Below are 20996 nucleotides of genomic sequence, written 5' to 3'. Positions count from 1 at the left end.
AGAGGTAGCCACGGATGAGACTAATTCCCCCATGCCCTTGGCTTTGCCCTAGGGAATACTGGGCTCTGGGACTGGCTGAGCTGTGTTGGGGACACTGCATGTGAACATGCTGGGCTGAAAGCCCGTGCACCATCCCTTGACTTGTGCCTTCGAGCTGGAGGGCTGCCGTGGGTCTGGCACAGGGAGGGCTTCATAGTGTTCAGTCTTAGGAGGAAAGTGGGGTCAGATGGGGCTGAGGCTTGGGTGGGAGGTCTACGCTGCCTTGCTGGAGGAAGCATGCTTGTGGTTGTGGTACCTGCCCCTCGTCCCTGCATCAGCCATGAACTAATGAAGCTGTTTGGGTTCTGCGACAGGCAAGTGGAGGACGGGAAAAGGGCTGCTGGCATTGCTCATCTAGAGAGATATCACTGGAGGCCCTTGATTGTGCTGTTAGGCTTGTGCCCCTCTAGAGTTGGGTGCTGAGGTGCCAAGGACCCGGCCAGGCTTCTGATGTCGTAACCAGCGTTGACCAGAAATCCCATGACTTGACTGAGCTCCCAAGTACTGCTGGGCATGACACAAGCTGTAGCACAAGGGTTGACTGCACTTCAGCTGTGCTTAGAGCTAGCTACTGTCAGGGCTAATGAGGGTAGGGCTTCTCTTGCCCAAAGCTGGGTTTTTGAGGTAAGAAGAAGGGGTAGGATGGGGTTGAGGAAACAATCTGTCAGGCTGTGAATATTACCCATGCAAACTGCTCATCCATCCAGCCTGCTGGCTGGCATTGGGTTTCAGCTTTTCTGCAGTCAGCGCAGCCATAGCCCGAGTAAAATCCCCCCCTTTTTCCTCTTCCAGATGATGTGGCTGGAGGATACCCCATGCGTGGCTCTGTCTGCATCGTTCAAACGCTCCAGGCCGGTGGCAGCCAGTTAGCTCAAAAGAGCCTGTTGGTAGCTTCAAGTCTGAAGTTAGCTACTGAGAGTGTAGGTGTTCCTGGAGGCAATGGGCAGCCTTTTGATCATGCAGCAAAGCTGTGGGCTTTCTTACCCGGAGAGATACTGGTGAGAGGTGTCTGTGCTCTATTTTGGCTCCCACAATTCAGACTGAGTCAGGAGCTGCTGTGCCAGGTAGAAATAAGATGCTACCCGGCTAGGACACCACTCCTGAGCTTGCTGACCATGGCTGAAGCTAACTCTGTAGCTCTGCTTGCTCTCCTGGCTGAGCTCTGGAGTTAGCAAGTAGCTGGGGGCCTGGGAAAAGGTCTACATTTGGTACAGCTGCTTGCAAAATATGTGGCCTAGCTTTTGTATATCTCTACTGAGGCTGCAGCCTGGCCTGAACATGCATGTCTATGTGAGTCCTGTCCCATAGTGAACAGAGCTTTTAGCTGCCTGTTCCGCTCTCGAGGGCAGGGCAGGTTGGGACACTGGATCATCATGGTGTCTGTGCCCAAATCTGTCTGGCTGTTGTTGGAGGGATGGTCAAGGTGACCTCGAGACCTTTCCTATCTGCCAGAGAGGATTAGATCTTGCAGCAGACCCCTCTAGGGGTGCTTGACCCCTTCAGCAAGCAGTATCAGGAAGAGCCGAGGACTTTCACTCCATCAGCATCTGTCTGTTCTCCTTTCTAGGCGTTACTCTCTCCAGACATGGATTTTGATCAGTCTGAAAGCGACCAGGATATTTCAGGACTCCAGGGAACGAACCAGAAGATGAAGCAGACCAGCTATCAAGTGGTCATCTGATAACACCGAGACAAGGGAGGTGGAGGAAGAATTAGCACTGTGATCCTTGAGCTGGCTGAGGAAGGGCAGGGTAGGGAATGTTAGTTGATCCCTGTGGATCTGCAGAGATGCTTTTGCCTGCCTCAGCTAGACCTGTCCTTCTGCAGTTGTCTCTTTGGGGTGGTATCTGTGCATCCTGTACAGGTTTGAGCAGTATCTGCTTTACCTGTCTGACCCTAACCTGTACACATGCAGGCACGTTGAGGTTAGGGGTATGGATATGTACTTCCCCTGGCTGGCCAGTTGGGTGTAACTTGTCAGGGCTAGACTGAAATCAAAAGATTGTCTGCTTTTTTTTTTTTTAAATAGAAAAGAAAAAAAGAATCTATCCTATGCTACCTGAACTGTGACACTTTTATATGCACAATACTCAAAAGAATTGATTTGCAATATGTATTTAAATGTCTTGAATTGGGAAGATTGTCTCAGTGGATCTGATGCTTTTTACTGTTTTATAAGGAATGCAATAAATATTTGACCTAAAACTGCTTGATAAATGAAATGCCTTCATGTGCTTAATGTTTTGCAAAACCCTAACGCTGTAAGGGGGAGGAAGGGGATCTGTTGAAATCTTTCCTGATCAGTTCCTCACAGGGCAGGTTGTCTTTCTGTAGCAGGGCTATCCTAGTAAACCCACAGAAGAAGAGCTGAGCCACAGTGCTCGGTTTCTGTAGGTGGGTTGTAGGAGCCACTTCAGTGCAAAGACCTGATGCTGCAGCATCAGCCTGTGTTGGACTCCAGACCAGAACAGACTTGGAGATCGATCCTAGTTGCCACCTTACAAGTGAGTGTTTACCGGGGAACTAGAAGTTGACTACTTTTCCTCTTACCTAGTTTAAAATAAACATATAAAATCTCTGCAGGACCCGATTCAAAAACTAGATCTCAAGAGTCAAATGAAGCCCCATTAACCAGCCCTGATCTTCTAGGGGTAAGAGAATGGTCTCAGGTAGGACTGCTGCAGGAGAAGACTCCTGGGTCATCCCAGATCTGGCACCTTTTGCTCCAAGTGTGAGGTGCAGGGCTTTGCCTTTGCTCTCTTGTTAACATACTGTATTCATCTCTAAACACACAAAAATGCAAAACACTTCACAGATCTCCTGGGGAGAGAGAGAGCACAGAGCAGCTGCGTAATAAACTCCCAGGCTGGGTGCAGATACGCAGCTGTGATGAGACCCATACAGAGTCCAAAGGGTAGATAGTCTTCAGAGCAGGGCCTGTTCCAGGATCCACTGAACTGATAGACCCGGTTGAGCCATAGACGGGCTTGGCTTATTGCAAGACAGTCCCTACAAGTGTTGGGTGGGAATTATCTCCCCCCCCCCCCCCTTGTATTTTCCCAAGAAAATACTCCTTATTAAGGAGTAGAAAATAAAGGATTTGGATTTTCTAACTTAGACGGATTTAGACTTTTAAAAGCTGAGCCAAGAGTGGGTCAAGTTTTTGGTTTTGTGGTTTTTGGGGGGTTCATTTTTCCTAACTTCAAAGTAGTTTAGAAGCATTAGATGCAAATCAAAGTCTTGCATGCCCCTTAGTGAACTAGACATGCTTGGCTACACTTGCAGCTGTGCAGCCTTACACTGTATTTCTGGAAATTAAGTCTTTTTTTGTTACTTCCTTACTTAATGAAGGGTCAAAATCCTACTTGTGCTGGCACACCAAATGGCTTTTGGAACACATGGCACACAGCTCTCTGAATAGATCATTTATATTGCTTAGTCAAATCAGTTTCACAATGCAACTTTTGCTTGTCTGGTGGAGTTCTGTGCTGGTAAGGGCTGGAGTAACTCCTGTGCTGTTTAAGGTCTTGACTGAAAAGAAATGAAAACAGCTTCACTGTTAGAAACTTGCTCCCTATTTTGAGGTGTACTGGTATTTTGGGTTTTGTTCTTGCTATAGGGCTGCACAGTGCGATGCTGCAGCATGTGAAGAGTGCAAATTCAGCCACAGCAAAGTCCTTGTCCTAAAATGGAAGGCGAGTGATGTGATCTTTGTCTTAGCCCTTAGTTGAGGCTGGCTGAGAAGGCTCACAACAGGCAATAGCAGGGCAAGTATGATGTGGGGGAAGGTTGTCCCTCTCGAGCATTGCGTAGCCAGTGCTGTTTCAGCAACCCTAAATTCAGGAGTCCTGTTCCCTTCTCTGAAATGGTGGTGTGCAGTTGTTTCCATTGCACTCCAAAGTGATTGCTCAGCCCTCATTCCTGAGCTATCTGAGCAGCTCGCAATCTTTAACGGTATCACTGCAGAACAAAGTGCTCTGTGCCGCTCTTGGAGATGAGAACATGTGTGCCTGTATGTGCAGTTGTTACAGCGCGCTTCCTGGGAGCTCTCTGTGCTACGACAAAGGGCTATGAGGACCAAGCCTGGACACATTCTCCTTCTGAGAGAGGGAAGTGTTGTGATGCCCCCTTTATAGATGGGGAAAGCTGAAGTTTACAGTCCATGACCTACCTGCCTTTGCTCTTACTGCTCTTGGGGCAGCAGGAGCACGAACTCCGGTTTCCTGTGTCCTATGCTACTGTATTTAAAGGCTGGATCAGTCTTCTCTATGTGGTTAAATTCTCAGTTTAATGTGGGAGTAGAACCTTAGGGTCTGTTCAGCTAACATGCTTCTTGCTTCCTACCAAGTGTATAGAGGCTGAAGAACATCATTGACCTTTAATTTTCTGCTGAAATTACTTTGGTTCCCAACCTATTGTTAATTTGTGAGTGGTTCTTTCAGCCATCTGGTAACATGAGCTTGTTCAGCAGCATAAAACATACATAACCTTAGTTTCAAAGCTCGTTTTATCTTTGCCAAATGAAAGCTTCACTGCAGTGTTCACTGTAAAATATTTATTGTGAAATAGATAACTGGAGCCTTAACGAGAACTTGAGTATATTGCTCCAGGTGCTTCATATGGCTGGGAAGTTGGACTTGATCATTGTTCTTTTCAGGCCCTGAAAGAAATATGTTTCCTTGGCTGGAGGAGGAAGAGGAGTAATGATGCACCTGAAGCATTAGCAATATGTGTGTGTGTATATATATACATATCTATGTACAGGAGAGATGAGAGGAGGAGAGCCAAAGCCAATTGCTCCCCTTAGCAATACACTTGAACAGCAAAATGTGGGAGGAGAGTGAAGATTTCAAAAAAATCTCTTTTCAGTAAGGACAGTATGAAGAAGACACCTGCTGAACCCTGGACTGTCTAGAAGTTCACTGCCACTATCCTGTTCACCCTGTGCTAGCGAAATGGGAGGTTATTTGGAAATAGGCTGGATGATCTTCCCACTGTCTTCTTGGGTGGAGAAGTCAACTTCACAGATGCTCTTCCTCATCTCATTTCTGGCCCACGAGCATGCTGCAGAGCATTAACCTCAGGACTGTGCTGAAGGTCTTGCCTTCAGTTCTCGCTTGCAGGGGAGCTGTTTCTCAAGGTAGCTGGGCCCAAAGCAGTAGTTTTTTCTTTGTTTTGTTCCAAAGCATGAGCCTTGGCCTGAGTTTTGCACTAACTGAGCTCTCTGTAAGGATCTTCCAGAATGCAATTAAATCTAGCTGGTTGCTTTTGGCTGTTTCACTCTTCCCCACAGCCCATGGTGTGAATAAGCCACCAGGCTTGCTACCTGCTCTGCTGCCACAGTGCTAGCAGTACTGACTAGATGATCAAGCAACTGGAAAACCACCACCGCACCCCCAGCAGCTGGAGTTCCTACAGCAACAATATGATTTAATTTTTAAATATGAAAAAAAATCAGTCAACATTGAACCTATTTCTGTAGGTCTCTGGCAACTCTGTTTTCTCCCAACACATGGATATCATTTAGCTCCTGGAAATGCTTCCACACCCACCCTGCTTCCTTTCAGTTCTGGAAAGGCAGAGTATACATGAGCTCAATTTGGCCTTGCCACGTAAATGTCTTTGTGGTTGTCGAAGTCCTCTTTGGCCAAGTTCTCTGCTAAGCAAACTCCCCTGTGGCTGATCTATAGCATTATTCAGTGATGCCTCACTTTAAAATAGACCACAGCCTTGCAGTTTGGGTTTGGAGGTTTCTTTGCAGAGCAGCACCACCTGCAGTGGGGGTGGCTGGCGGACCCTTCTGTAACCTCCTGCTGCCAAATTCCTGCTGCATACAAATTCCTGCAGTGTAAGGAAGGAGAAGGAGCCAGGGGAAATTGGGATGAAACATTTTTGACAATTTGGAGTAAATAAAGACTTCCTCCCTGATTAGAAAAGCAGCTAGAAATGTCTAGTCTAAATTCAAGAGGCTGCTTTGTAGGGTCATAAGCTGTTGCGGGTGCTGGTTCATCATCCTTTAGAGAATGTAAATCTCTGCCAAGCAGAAGTGATGCCCTGCTCAAGGAGGTGGCAGGTCTGTTGGAAGCTCACAGTGGAACTTTGTTTCTCTCTGAGGCAGTCAAGACTCAAGAAATCACTAAACCTGCAATGTTGTTTAAATGAGATGCTTCATGGAATGGGAGCCTGCACCACTCCTGTTGCTGCTGAAGACCGGAGGTGCTTTTTAAGCATGCAGCCTGTGCACTGAGACAGCAATATACCACATGAATGTTTTCACCACTGTTCTAAGGGTCTGTAGTGGTTCAGGGAACATCATGCTTAGTGGCAAATCCAGACCAAAACGCAATAACCAAGAAAGCAATACCCTCTTGTGGCCTGTTGATTTAAGGTTTTGATTTGTTACCTCTTTGATGTTAATGGGTCACTGCAGATGAATATCCACCCACCTCTCCTCTCTCTCCTTTCCCCAGGGACCATGGTTGGAGTAGGTGCTCCAAGTCACTTTGTAAGGCGTATCACCCAAGGTTGTCTCTCTAGATAGGCACTGTGCTGTATAATCTGTGCCTCTCACTGGGTGACTCATCAGCCCCTGGGGGTATTGCACAGATCCCTGCATGGGTTTATTTTAAGGCCAGCAGCTCTCTGCACTGTTCGATATGAGTGCTGGCCCGTTTCTCCCTCCCTTCCCACTGGGAGAGCACCAATCACACCTTTAACCATGTCCTCAGCCCTTCCCCCCAACCTCCTTGTCTTCAGGAATTTGATGAGCAATGTTCATCTAGCATGAAGGAGAGACAGCTGATTTCCAAGGGCAAAAAGCCTTGGTTTCTTTGGCACCAAAAAGTAAGGAAATATTCATAAGTTGCCTAGCTCTAGAGGCTTCAGGAGAGAACCGCTGTCACACATGCTGCTGTAATGCATTGCTATGATCGGCCTTAAAGGCTGTTAATCGTCCCAGAGCTGGTCCCTGTGTCGAAAGGATGAGAGGCCAAATAGTCTTTGTAGCTCCCATCGATCAGTTTGTCCGCATTGTTCTTGGCAAACCAGCAGTCAACTTCCTGCTGGCCGTTGTAGATCCTCCTCTGCTTCCACACAACAGGAACGAGCCGTCCCTTCACTTTCAGGGTATTTGTAGGGTTTGGCTTTAATGCTTCAGTTTGGTTCTGACCGACCTGCTGACGACTTGTGTTTAGAGATTCCTGAAGAAGTTTAACTTCATGGTTCAAGAACTGACCTGCAAGGCAAGATAAAAGAGAGTCCATGACTGGCTGTTTTGTGCCTGTTTATAAGTTGGTGGTTTTTTTTTTTTAATAGGCTGCGTTTTGAGGATTCTTAGTGTATGGGGTTGTAAAGGGCTTCTCTGCAATAGCAGGATGAATCTAGGTCCTGAGATTCTTTTCTAAATCTCATAAACATAGAGATTAGAATAAAACCCTATTTCTTTTTTTCACTCATCAAGATGTATTGGCCAAGCTAAAGGGCTTTTTGAGCTGCTAGTACTAAGTTCCCTTCTACGGGCCACGATTACTAGGGGATAATAATCCATACAATGCCCATCAGCAAGCAGAAAGAAGATCTAGGCCTGAAGCTCCAAGTTGTCTTCCCTTGCCTTCTTGGGGGCAAGCTCTTTTAGGCCAAACCCACGTGTGGATTTAGAGGCTTGTGCATGTGAGTGGCCTGAATCCAAAACCCCACTCCTGAGGGATCATCTCCTGCTTAACCTGGGGATGCCTGAATGTCACAAACACTATGGCTTCAGTTTTAGAGTTCTGCACTTGTACATGGCCATAAACATCACTACTTCTCATTGGCTGAAAGAACCCAACCATCTAGACATTCTCTGAGCCTACCTAAAGCCTAGTTGCTCTCAAAATGTGGGGATGGCTCTTCTTTCACTTCACGTTTGAAAGAAAGGGGCCACAAAAAGTACCAATGTTTCTTGATCTCAATCAGGCTCAGGTGTAAACAGCTCAGTCCTGCAAAAACAGACCCTCTGGACACGTGCAAGTGCAGTACTTGAAGGGTAAGCCAATGATCTCTGGCAATGTGCTAGCTCTGTGACTAGAGCTCTCTTTCAGAATCTGCAAGACCTCAGTTGACTGTCCTCTCTGCCTAGAGAGATTCAGACCCTACTTTGCTATGTCCTTGAGAGCACATCAGCAGCTGGGCTATTCTGAATTAGGACTACTGTTAGAGAATCTCTTACTGGTGTCTTATTCAGGGTTCTTGTGCAATATTGGGTTTCTGTCTCTGTATTGGAAGCATCAAGCATGTGTATTCTAATGTCAGCTACATAAACAATCATAAAATGAGTGGAAATGTGAAAAACAGGCACAGCCACATAGCTAGGATAGTGGGAGGTAGCTCATACAGAAAAAGATGGAAGAGGAGTTGGGGATACTAGCAATACGGAAGTTGTTTGAGAGTGGATGTAAAAGTCTCACCTGGGAACTTAATCCCCACCTCTCTTGTTCGTTACCTCCTGTCTCTGTCCTTTAAAACTGTTTGGAAGGATCATTTTTATCTGGTTACAGGTCTGAACCTGAGAACCTGTTACCTACCCAGTAGCCCATGGGAGTCAGAAGAGAGGCCTTTACTGTTGGAGATGTAGAACCCCAGGTGATTCCTTTGATATGGGGCCGGCTTCTTGTAACGGTGGATGAGGATGACAAAGCTGATTGTGTCTCGTATTGTCACAGTGATGTTGGAATTGGCAGAGATGGACACCTCGAGGCTGCTGCTTCGTACAACAGCACTCCGATCACAGGACAGAAGAAGTCTTTCCCCATCATCCAGGATGATTCTTTTGGGTGTGATCTCTAGGTAAGATCTCTCTGGCTTATTGCTGAGGATAGTGATGGTGCTGAAGTAAGTCCGATGCTTCTTGTGGCCGTTGGGTGGTGCAGGAGCTCCAATTAATTGCCCATTCACAGTTACACCTTGCAGGAAAATAATAAATGAAAGCTGGAACCAGGAATAGGTCTATTGTCTCAAAGATACAAGCCTTGCAACTGAGGACATGCAGATTCACCACCTCATGCTTGATTATTTCACCTACCAGTATTCAAAACAGTATAACCAATCTGTTATAAAATGATTACCTTATACAGAGCACCTAAATTTACCCAAGCTCAGAAATACTGGCCTTCCCTGGAGACAGGTGCCCCCAGCCCCATTAGTCCTAACATTGTGTACACAGTGCTACAGGATAGGATCAGCTGCTCCTCAGCACAGCCACTTCCGAAGCTCCATCCAGCCTTAGACCTACCTATGATAGAGACAATGATGTGCGGGGATTTTGAGCCACGTAAGACAAATATTTATCTTCCTGACTGCTATAGCCTGACCAACTGTGGTATGATTTACCTAGACCACCTATTTGTTGTTGCGTACCTCAAACCTGGGCAAACGTACCAGATCTTGGAGGACTAAGAAAAGCTGCTGGCAGGCCTGCTTTTCCTCGTATCACCAACTGGCATAGGGACTGAACTTCTAGGAAGATGACCTGGGTGTATCTGAACGCTGCTGTCTCAGAGAATCTCAGGGTAGTAGACAGTTGTGATTTGATGTCCCTCTCCATCTGACTCCTAAGAAGAGAATTAGCCTGGGAAGCCACAGAGTAAGGGTTACTACCGTGGCCAAAACACTAAAGACTGAGCAGGACCTGTAGAGGGAATAGCCTGACCTGCAACAGTCTGAGGTGAAGTTCTGAACCTCCTCAGGTGGCAACATAAGAAATTCAGGTTTTCGTTGTGTCGCTGCAGAAGAGGACCCTGAACCTTGCACTCTCATTGGGTTATTTCCAGCTTCACTAGTGCTGCCTTTCCCACTTCCCTCAGTTTTGCCCCTAAAAAAACACTTTTGAGTAGTCTAAGGTGCAGATCCCACTGAGTCAAATGAAAGCCTAGATGTCCGCAGTAAGATGCCTAATCATTTTAATGATTTTTGTCACTTGCTGTCCATAAGACAGTGTCTCACTTCCCACAGGCCTCTGAACAGCTACTAGACAGTAACAGTAAGGGAGGAGGCTTGTTGCTAACCCAGGCTAGACTCAAGCCATCAACACTGGGATGAAATATCTCCATATCCCATCATTCCCAGGGGATCTCTCATTTCTGTCTTCATAGACTCAACTTGCTAGTGCTACAGAGTCTGTTTTCCTCAAGCTCATTCTGCATTTGAGCCACAGAATCATTCAAGTGGTAGCACAAACACAGTCTGTGAAAGAAGTTTAAGGGAAACATTGCCAGGAGCTGGATCTTATTCACTAAGGCAGGCACGAACACAGAAATATGGAGGCTAGACCACTGCCACACAGAACAGAATTCTTATGACTTTCATTGTGGGGTTGTTTATCTTCTTTGTAAGACAAGTCTGTGCATTGTCTCTGGTTTTGACACCCGTTTCTCCCACCATTTTCCTGCTCAGGACATAATCTGCTTATTAGCTGCCCTGCTTAGAATTCCAGATCAGATCAGACCACAGTTTGGGCCCCTGAGGATCAGACTGGCTTGGGCAAAGCAGATCCTGAATCGTATGGGTTTTCTCAAGGCTGTCATGACTCGGTAACCAGTCTGGTAGTCTCTTCACTGAAACAGCCTCAGTGCTTGGTTAGCCTATTTGGATACTTCACTCTGTCCTGAAATGAACCATACTGTAAGTAAAGAGTGAAGTTCCAATAACAGACCAATTTTGGTGAGTCCAAATCTTTTATTTGTATGTTGTGACTTACTTTGTAACTAGAGGGCTGATGAAGTTGCAGCATGAAAGAAATGCACTGTCTCTGCACCAGAAAGCTGAATCCCCTGTGTAATCTCTCGGCACGGCGGTGGCTGCGTGGCTTATGCAAACACTACATGCAGTGTGCAAAATGCCTGTGGCTGCTCATTCACCTGTGGCTGTTGTAGCACTGGTTAAGTGCAACCCCCAGACCATACTGGGTTTAATGATCAGGAACTGAGCTCTCCAACCTAGCTGGACTGAAGGGGTGCAATGTGGTCCTCCTGCACTCAAGTGGGTCTCTTGGCTGTTTACGTGTAATTGCTGTTCCCTTGATTCCAGTCAATGAAGACCTGAACTAGGAAAAGTTTGGATACACATAAAGGCCAGTTCTCTCTATGGTTAGGTCTACTCTGTTGACAAACTCTTCTGTAGATGAACTGTTTATGTCACAGTGGCCAGGCCTCCTCCTTGCTTAGGCTTGCTGTGAATTTACCCATAAGCTATGATAAAGTCAGAGGTCAATAAGCGCAAGTGAACAGTTTACCTCCCCTTCTAATCCAGGTGATTAGAGCCAGAAAACTCGTGTGCACCAATTTTCCATTGCCTGGCCAGAAAAGCAACTTTTTCTAATTTCCTGCCACTTTCTTGCCTATGAAGCACCTTGGTGCTTAGTCTCATTGCCAGAGAGCTGGCCTTGCACTTCAGCTTTCCTCCACAAGCAACTGCTTTGCTTGGCTGCTTACCAGATTCCTTATGATCAGAGACCAGTCGGAGAATGTCCCCTGGTTCTCCGTCAATATTGAAGCAGACAGAGAACTTGCTGGAGGGAAAATCTATGACAAAGTGAGGGTCTCCATCCGCTGAGAAGACATGGAAAAAGAGACAAATGTGAGAGACTTACATAAAACCGCAGTGTCCAGGAATGTAACAAAACTGCTTTTCAAATTGTGTTTGTCCCTGTTTTTTCTAAGACCTCCCGGTTTGTTGTTTTTAGAGGGTTGGATGGAGTTTGCCAGGAAATGCCAAGTTTTGCTTTGTTTTTCACAAAGACTATTTTATTTTGTTTTGTTTTTCTCACAGAAGACGTTGGGTTTTCAATGAAAACTCAAAACCCAAAGCAGTCCAGGTGAAAACCACGATATTTTCTTCCTGGAATATCATTTCAGTAATTTATGGGAATTGTCATGCAGGTATTTTATACTTTTCTCCATACTCTGTTGGGAGGCTACATCCCCCACAGCACACAAAAATGTATCCTCTAACCAAGGACTGCTGCAGGGGCACACCTCACACTGAACCTTCCTGGTCCTCAATATCAGATTGGAGCAGTCAACAGCAGATTTTAAACAATCCCACGACCTTAATTTTTCAACAATCCTTGACCTATCATCAACTACCAGATGGTTGTTATTAATAATAAGACAAACCAAACCCCTAGTTTTTAAGGTAAATTTGACCTTATCCAGTGAAATTCAGGTCTAAATTCTTGATCTGTGCTTATTCTTCAGTGTTTAATGTATGAAAAAGGATGTTAAGTAGGGGTGCAGAACCAACAGGGAAATAGCAAAACACTGTAGAATTTTCTTCTTTTTTTTGCCTTTAACAACACTTTTTATGTTTCAGCAACATTACTTTATAAAATGTTTTGTGACTAGTTCTAGTACAGAGAGAATGTGCTTCCTATTCTCCCCTAATCTACAGAAGTCTCAAACATGAGGATCGAGTGTTGTAGATCATCTGCCTTGCTATATTTCCTCACACTTCTTCTCATTACTGATCCTCTCTATATTTTGTTTTTGTTTTCATTTTCCTCCCTACTCTGCAGATCTAGTAAATAGGATTTTGGCTGATCCATCGGGATGGCTGTACCACAGTGGCATGCAACTGAGGTTTCCATAAATCAGCCACTATTATTTTGGATTATTAAAGGCATGAAAATAGGCACTGACCTGAAGTTTTGGAGATTTTAATTCTTTGTTTATCTTGCTGTCTGTGTATACCTAGAAGTGGGGAAGGAAGGCTGTTACAATTACTCATTGAGCAGCAGAAAAAGCCATAGTATAATAACGTTCCCAAAATATTATTCAGCGAGATTATGGGACATATTCCTGCAGCTACTTTAAGCTTCGTTTAGCATACCAATTTTTCTTCAATAGTTTCTACAGAGCACTAAGTGCTTCCAGGAGGTGAATCAGGTGCCTAAAAGGTTTGCTCAAGGTCACCCAGCCCACAATTAGCAAAATCAATATGAAAATCTCAGCTTTCTGTTTACCACCCCTCGGTTCATTGGGTAGATCATCCCTGTTGCCAGAGTCAGCCATGAGATATTACCTATGCAAAAAGATTTCTTACCAGCACATGGTTATTTTCCCCTCGTACCTGGTGGTGCCTTGTGTCCCTGCAAGCTCTGCAACTTCTCACCAATGCCATCAGTAGAAGGGCTGATGAACTCCTCTTGAGGTGGTTCTGAATGGAGCCCAGCCTCTCTCATCTTCAGAACGGTGAAGGGAGTAACAAAATTGTAAGTCAGGGCCATTGACTTGGCTTTCTCCATCAAATCGTCTTTTTCCTGATTGTCATCACTCTTCAACCAGGAGTTAAGCAATTCCTTGATGGTGAGGTAACTCCATGCCCTCTCAATGTAATTTTTATCACCTTTGCCATCTTCCAGGCCAGGGACACCTCTGATGTCATTCCTGCTTGGCAGGTCAATAGCCACATCTGTTTTGAGGAGGATGTACTTCTTGGAGTTGCTAGCAGTCACCTCCACGTGGAGACTATCTGAGGTGTGGTTGATGAGTTTGCCAGCTATTACAATTTCAGAGCCATTGAAGTAGTTAGGGAAGAAGTTCTGGGTGACTTGCTCCACATTGTCATCAGGGTAATCAACACGGATGTCAGAGAGAAGGGGTGTTCCTATTTCATCATAGAACCTTAAACAAAGACACATTTCTCACCACTAGTACTGTTCATCCAAGTGTATGCACACACTCTTGCACTTATACATGGCCAAGGATACAGTCAGACTATCTAATATAGCTCCTACAATATTCAGGAGCAGTTAGAGCTACCAGGCCCCAAATTTAACTACTGCATCCACTGTAACTGGGCCCAGAGAGATGGAGAAGTCTCTACCCTTAGAGATTTTCAAAACTTGAGTGGACAAGGCCCTGAGAAACCTCACCTAAATTTGAAGTTAGCTCTTCTCTGAGCAGAAGGCTGGATTACATGACATCCAGAGGTCCCTTTTCAACCAGAATTATTCTCTGCCTCATTTTAGTTTTCAGGGTTTCTTAGGCATCTAAACAGAGTCTCTTAAGTATGTTCAGAAGCATCCCAGCATGGTCTGGCAGTCACCTACGTTCCACTACGATTCAAGAGCTCTGCAGGGAGATATTTGTGACAACTTAAGTTTGCTTAAGAGAGTGTGTCCATCAAAAGGAAATTCTTGGCTTCTCAGGCTCACAGAAAGCACCCTAGTTATTTCAAAGTGTACTTTGAAGAGATGCTGTTACCCATAGTTTTCTAGTGGTATTACGCATGGTATTATGCGTGGTATCATGCATGGTATTCCAGAGCCAGAAACTGTAAGACCAAGATGCTAGGCCCCCCAAAGCTGGAGAGTATCTGAACCAAAGCTTCTCTGTCACTGGAAGAGCCCTAGATAATGCAGTTTGGGATGGTCAGTGTGGGACAGGCAGGAACATGGTTTTCCCAGGGTCAGAGGAGAAAGAAAATCAAGAAGGAATCTCACTATGCCCCCATAAATGAGGACATTTCCAAGGAATGGAGGAATCCTAACTACTAAATACAGGAGGACTGGGAGAAGAGAACTCACTGCTGCCTTATTGCTGACTGTCTGTTGGAGCAAGCAATGACTTCTGTGGAACCACAGAGTTTAACCCTGTAATGCTTTATATAATGCCTATAATGCTATAATCTAGCACGATCTACCATACTTGTGACAATACTTTGCACTGGACAGGCCAGAAAGCCTTTACAAGGGGCCAAGGCCTAAGTTTACAGTACTGTGTTTTCCCTGCAGCGATGTGCTTTTGATGGATCTTCCCAAGCTGCTCCAAGAATGCCATATTTCCCATTTAAATGCCAGACTCCTCATCTCTTGGCAAGTCATTTGAGTCTGATTTGGTAAATAAACAAAGAACTGGCCTCAGCCCTTTTTTAGTTCAGGCTGCATTTATTTTTCACATCTGCTTAAACAGATTGTCTGGAAGCTAGAGTCACACTTTCTGTTTTATTCTCTCTCCAAGGAAACCCAAAGCCTGAATTGGTTGGCTTTATTTTAAAGTCTCTCTGAGCACTCAGTGTCTTTGATGCAGAGACCTCGATGCATTTTAAAACATGAGTGAATTAAACCTGAGAACTTTCTGTGAAATAACTCCTGGGGTATAACAAATAGTGGAGTGAGGGATACAACCTGTCTTACAGTACAATGCAAGGAAGTATCTGTGTAAACATACAACCCACTGACCACAAAAATCAAAAATGACATTGGCACCCATGTAGACTTTTCCTCCAACAGCGATTTGAGTTGGCCTCCAGCAAGTAATTGTGCCTTTCTGTATAAATTTGGCACCAGATGCCAAATGGGTTTGCCCTCACTGAGCTTGATCAACAGTGAGCTGTTTATCAGATAGAGGTGTTTGAACATGTACTTGCAGTGCTGGGTTCCTGTGGCCCAATCAATCAGCACATCCTTCATTTGCCAGGGAATGCCACTTGCTATCCAAAATGCATGTTCTGAGAAGCAAATGATACGGGCGGAGCGGCAGATGGATGTACAAAATCCGGTTTAAAAGGAAGACACTCTTGTCCACGCATAACCACCACAGAAAGAAAAGATCTAGTGGAAGGTGCATGGTCTCATTACTCCAGATGAATTAGACACTAGCTAGGTGAGAGGTCTCTGCTCAGTGACTGTCTCTTTTTGGTTTCTGAGGTTCAAAACACTAACATTTTGGGAGTGAAAGCCCATCATTTTTGCCTGTGAGTACTGACACACTGCCTGACATTTTAGACAGAGCTGTGGTTCAGATATCTTTTTGCTGTTCCTCACTAGCATCTCCCCTTGGACTACAGCTCCCTGATCACAGAAGAAGAACTGGTCCTACTGAATGATGAGGATTACAGGAAACTTGTTCGGAGTATGGATCACAAAGAACGAGGGAATGAAGCGACTACCTGATCATCCTAGGAATGAGCCTTGTGTATTTTTCAAAGTCGAATATTTAGGAGTTTGGGCATAAGGTTATCTTTTTCAAAAAATAAAGAAATAATTTATTGCCCCAAACTGGGATCTCCATTCCTGAGCCCCTCCATGCTGTTTATGTTGTCAATTTGAAGTGAGCAATGCATACTTTCCTCCCTCCATCCACCTGCGGAAAGGTGGCACTCATGCCTCCCATCTCTCCAGGTTTACATGCCCAAAACATGGGACTTGCTTTGAGAAACATGGTCTACTGTGGGCTGATGGGGTCCATCTGTGGTGCTCCTCAGCGGTTGGTATTGGGACCGGCACTGTTTAACATCTTTGTCGGCGACACGGACAGTGGGATCGAGTGCACCCTCAGCAAGTTTGCTGATGACACCAAGCTGTGTGGTGCAGTCGACACACTGGAGGGAAGGGATGCCATCCAGAGGGACTTTGACAGGCTTGAGAGGTGGGCCTATGTGAACCTCATGAAGTTCAACAAGGCCAAGTGCAAGGTCTTGCACATGGGTCGGGGCAATCCCACGCACAAATACAGGCTGGGCGGAGAATGGATTGAGAGCAGCCATGAGGAGAAGGACTTGGGGGTGTTGGTTGACGAGAAGCTCAACATGACCTAGCAATGTGCGCTTGCAGCCCAGAAAGCCAACCATATCTTGGGCTGCATCAAAAGAAGCGTAACCAGCAGGTCAAGGGAGGTGATTCTCTCCCTCTGCTCCGCTCTGGTGAGACCCCCCCTGCAGTACTGCATTCAGCTCCGGGGCCCCCAACATAAGAAGGACATGGACGGGCTCGAGCAAGTCCAGAGGAGGGCCATGAAGATGATCAGAGGGCTGGAGCATCTCTCCTGTGAGGACAGGCTGAGAGAGTTGGGGTTGTTCAGCCTGGAGAAGAGAAGGCTCCGGGGAGAGCTTATAGCAGCCTTCCAGTACCTAAAGGGGGCCTACAAGAAAGCTGGAGAGGGACTTTTTACAAGGGCATGTAGTGATAGGACAAGGGGTGATGGTTTTAAACAGAAAGAGGGTAGATTTAGATTAGATATGAGGAAGAAATTCTTCACTATGGGGGTGGTGAGGCACGGGCACAGGTTGCCCAGAGAGGCTGTGGATGCCCCATCCCTGGAAGTTTTCAAGGCCAGGTTGGATGGGGCTTTGAGCAACCTCTTCTAGTGGAAGGTGTCCCTGTCCATGGCAAGAGGGTTGGAACTAGATGTTCTTTAAGGTCCCTTCCAACCCAAACCATTCTATGATTCTATGAAAACAACTATATCTAAATTAGGGAAATGAATGCCTTGTTCTGAGGGGCTGGGAAGCTCCAGTACAGCTCAGGGGGTCTGCTGGGAAGGAGACAATTCCTGGGTAGGCATCCTCAGTATCTGAGCATACTTTGCCTCTCTCAGCCAGAGTTGAGCCTCAGAGAAACTCCCATCTCTTGTGATGTCTCCTTAGAGGATTTTCCTTCCCAAAACCCTTCCCGAAACCCCAGAGGACCCAATGCAGAGAAATGCACAGAAAAAGCAGAACAAACCCTTTGAGGTGGCTGCCTGCATCCTCATCCTCCTGGAAATGCCTCGTCATGCCGCAGTTCTCCAGTGCCATCCTCTCCAGCAGCTTGTGGTCTACATCATTGCCAATGCCGATGGTGAAGAGGCAGAATTTATCACGGATCGCATCCTTGGTGTTGCTGAGGATTTTGGACGACTGTGTTTCCCCAACAGTGGGCCTCCCGTCCGTGAGGAAGATGATCAGAGAGACGCTCCTGGCATCAATGTCGTTCTGAGCAATGTAATCATTTAGCAGCTTTGCACCAGTCTGGAGAGCACCATTAATATTAGTCCCTGGGAAGGTACCAAAATGATTAGCTCATTTCTCCTTCTAAGAGCGGTACAACTAATTTCCCTAAGCTCCCTTTAGTACGATGACAGTATCTCTGTTCATTAGGATGTTCCTTTTCTCTACATGAGGTTGCACTAGCCCTTTAACTCAGTTCCGCTCTGTTACTCAGCACCAGTCTGGCATAGGTGTTTATAATCTTATGAATTGAATTATGAGTTGCAGTTTATGACATGAAATTGCTGTATCCTTGAATGTCTTAATGTACAATAGTCAGCCATGGTAAGCAGAGTCACAGCACATACCATGTCCTGCCGGTACATAAAAAAAACAGTTAAACTTAATTAGGGACTCTCCCAGATGGTATCTGAACTGGGAAAACAAGTTCTGCTCATTTTGTCTGCAGGGCACAAGATTTGAAGAGAGGAAAAAAGCCTTCAAATGGGAAAACAAGTGGCTGGGTTTGTTCTTCAAACCCCAGGGGCTAACAAAGTTTAAAGGGAAGCGAAATGGCTTTGTTAGCCAAAGTGTGTTTTCACAAAACAACTGGCTAGTGAAGAATGGAGCTGCCTGAAGTGGGGGGAGAGGGACAAAACAGAACATAAATGAGGGAACAGATGTACTTTAGAAGAATAGCCATGAAAAGGATTCAAACCTACTGCTTATTCAGAAAAAAAGAAAGCAGGAAAATGAGTACAGGTATCTCCTTGCTCCATGTATTTTTTGTGCTAGTCAAAGCAAAGAGGGATTGGTTGTGGAACCTTTGCAAGGTTAGTATGTCTGGGTTAAAAACAGCTCTCAGAAAAAAGCAGGTGAAATGGGTTAAGAGCCATACACAGCAGACTCCTCCTAGGGGTCCAGAAGGGGATATCTAGGGAGGTTATCAGCAAGGATGTGCTAGCAGGTCTGACCATGCATCATGTACCTAGAAATTTAGTGTGCACAGCTCCAGTGACTGCAGCAAGCAAAGGAACAGGAAAGGGGCTAAGACTTCTGAGAAGTCCTCAAAATCCAGACTGTGTTTTTTCCAAAATGGTTTTGAACCAAAACCCTGCACCTAAGTATCCTAATACTCTCTCAGTCTCCATCCAGATCCAAAATTTCAGAAAGAATTTTTTCCCCAGAAACAAAAGAAAACCATCCCATGTGGCAGATGATAGTGTCATTTCAAACCCAGCCATATCACAGAAGCTACCAAGCACTGAAAACTGCCTTTTGCCACGTGCACAAATATTCAGCAGCAATATTTTGTTCCCATTTCTTTGGTGTGTGAGTATGACACAGAGGTGTAAGCACAGCACGTTCCTCGTGTGCGTGATCTGTGAGCCCGAGTGCATTCACGTTCACTGGAAGATACTCAAGCGACAGCACCTTTATAGGAAAATGCAGAGTTAGCCAAAACTAAAGTACCACTGGCCTGTAGCGGAGAATCACTGCACCTTCCTGTTGAACCTGAGTTAATCATTTCCTTTTACTTTTGTTCTCTGGCAGGTTCCTCAGCTGGTTCCTGCACAGCTCTTTTGGCACTTCAGGAGTAAAAAGCTTTGTACTGTGAGTATAGTCCCACTATTGGTAATTGTTTAACTGGGCAGGTCCCTTGACCACTTCCTAAACTCTTCCTCTCATAATACAAACAGTACAGCAAACCATCCTGTTTGCTGTATTTTTCCATCAGAGGGTTTCCTTTGCTAGGAGTGGTCACTGCTCAGGGGCAGCCATGGAAGGCCCTGTCTGACCTTCAACCAGCTGAGACTGCTTGCATGGGGAAGGATTTGCATAGGTCATTTTGCAGCTTTCTGCGTACCCGGGGAGTGCTCAGCTAGGATGGGCACAGCTGCCAAAGTATGTTTGATTACAAACCTCACTGTGGTTTTTTTTTTATACTAGTGTCCGTAGCCTCATAGGAGACCACTGAATCAAATTCAAAATCATGCCTGCACTCTGCCACTGTTCTGGGGTCTCCTCCTCTCCCCTCTTCACTCCTGGCAAGAAGGTACAAGCAAAAAAGGACAAAAAATTCTTAAATGTCATTCTGGCTGCTCCTTGGTAAAGACAAGAAGACAACAGTACTAGCTGAGGAACCAGCTCTTGCAGAAGGCAATCCTACAGCCTACACTGGGTAGTTCATCCGTGGAGTTTCCAGCCCAAACAAAACCATGTGCCTGCTTTTACACAGGCTTTCAGAAACTGCACAAGTGCTGGTCCTGTGTGTCCTTCACCAGGATATGGTATTTTTTCCTGTGTCCTCGAGAAATAACCTTGGGAACTTTCCCACTCTGAGGGTCTCACCAGATAAATGGGAGAATGGGCCCAACTTGACTTTAATAAGTATATCAGGTCATATGACTGGATCTGGGAACACCTTCCCATCATGTACGCTGATAAAGGGCACCACCTTCTGTGACATAACCCTGAGTGGAGGTGGGGAAGGGGCCCCCTTGTCCCATGACCTAAGTCCCAATGTCTTTTTATTGCTACAGGACCACATTCACCACTTTCCATTCTGTTGTAGTTAACTGGATAGCAAAATTAATCCCGTTCGTATCTCTGGATCATACCTCCAGTAGGCGACATGTTATGAATGTACTTTTTGGCATCTCTTATATTATTTGGAGTAACTGGCACCAGCCGGTCCTGCTGCCAGACCTTTATTCGGTTGGAAAAGCCAATGATATTGAAGTGGTCTTCAGGCCTTAGGTCCTGGAGAATTGTGAAGAGAGCTTCTTTGGTCTAGAAAGAGAAGAGAAAAGAGACCAGTAGGCACAACTGTCACTGCTTTAGTGGGCAAGAATTTAATTCTTAAGATATTTATTGATTTTGTAGGTATTTCTACACTGCCAGTTTGGCTTATGAAGAAAATTGGGATGTCCTTCCCTGTCTCAAGGCCTGATCTCTGTGGTGCCAGGTGCTATAAGATGAAAGAACAACTCTTGCCCAAAAGATTTTGCAAAGCTGTGAGACACATGTCTAGACCTAACTAAGCTTAAAAATCGTGCATGACAATTAGATTAAAAGCTCCCAGTGACTGGGAGAACCATGCTCGGAACTAAGGGATACTGAATAATGTTGACCAATACCAAAAACCTCGTGGAGTTCTTCTAAAGCCCTCTAGACTTGCAGTAAGCTGTAAGTGGCATATAATTTAAAAGGTTATTTATAAGTTAAAATACCTC

At 45.5% G+C, this 20996-nt stretch overlaps 2 protein-coding genes across 3 annotated transcripts in view; one reads left to right on the top strand and one right to left on the bottom strand.

Annotated features, from left to right (window-relative positions):
* LOC127023554 (store-operated calcium entry regulator STIMATE-like) overlaps positions 1–2247 on the top strand; it is a 40866-nt gene extending 38619 nt beyond the window's left edge. The window contains exons 8-9 of one of the 2 annotated variants that reach the window (XR_007767459.1): positions 832–959; positions 1607–1664. Coding sequence is in view for 1 of the 2 variants with exons in the window: in XM_050907701.1 (XP_050763658.1) it covers positions 1607–1720 (114 nt within the window). In the remaining variant the exon portion in view is untranslated. Of the gene's footprint in view, positions 1–831; positions 960–1606 lie in introns of both variants that reach the window. The other variant, XM_050907701.1, reaches the window with a different exon arrangement.
* Positions 2248–4593: 2346 nt separating this feature from the next.
* ITIH5 (inter-alpha-trypsin inhibitor heavy chain 5) overlaps positions 4594–20996 on the bottom strand; it is a 50802-nt gene continuing 34399 nt past the window's right edge. Inside the window, exons 9-15 of the mRNA XM_050915032.1 lie at positions 20382–20553; positions 17519–17828; positions 13141–13694; positions 12711–12761; positions 11505–11621; positions 8601–8978; positions 4594–7273 (exon numbers count right to left, since the gene is read on the bottom strand). Of these exons, the coding sequence (XP_050770989.1) occupies positions 6975–7273; positions 8601–8978; positions 11505–11621; positions 12711–12761; positions 13141–13694; positions 17519–17828; positions 20382–20553 (1881 nt within the window). The 3' untranslated portion in view covers positions 4594–6974. The remainder of the gene's footprint in view (positions 7274–8600; positions 8979–11504; positions 11622–12710; positions 12762–13140; positions 13695–17518; positions 17829–20381; positions 20554–20996) is intronic.

This window comes from Gymnogyps californianus, chromosome 1 (assembly GCF_018139145.2).
Source record: "Gymnogyps californianus isolate 813 chromosome 1, ASM1813914v2, whole genome shotgun sequence".
Lineage (NCBI taxonomy): Eukaryota > Metazoa > Chordata > Aves > Accipitriformes > Cathartidae > Gymnogyps > Gymnogyps californianus.
This window is presented reverse-complemented; position numbering and strand designations above follow the sequence as displayed.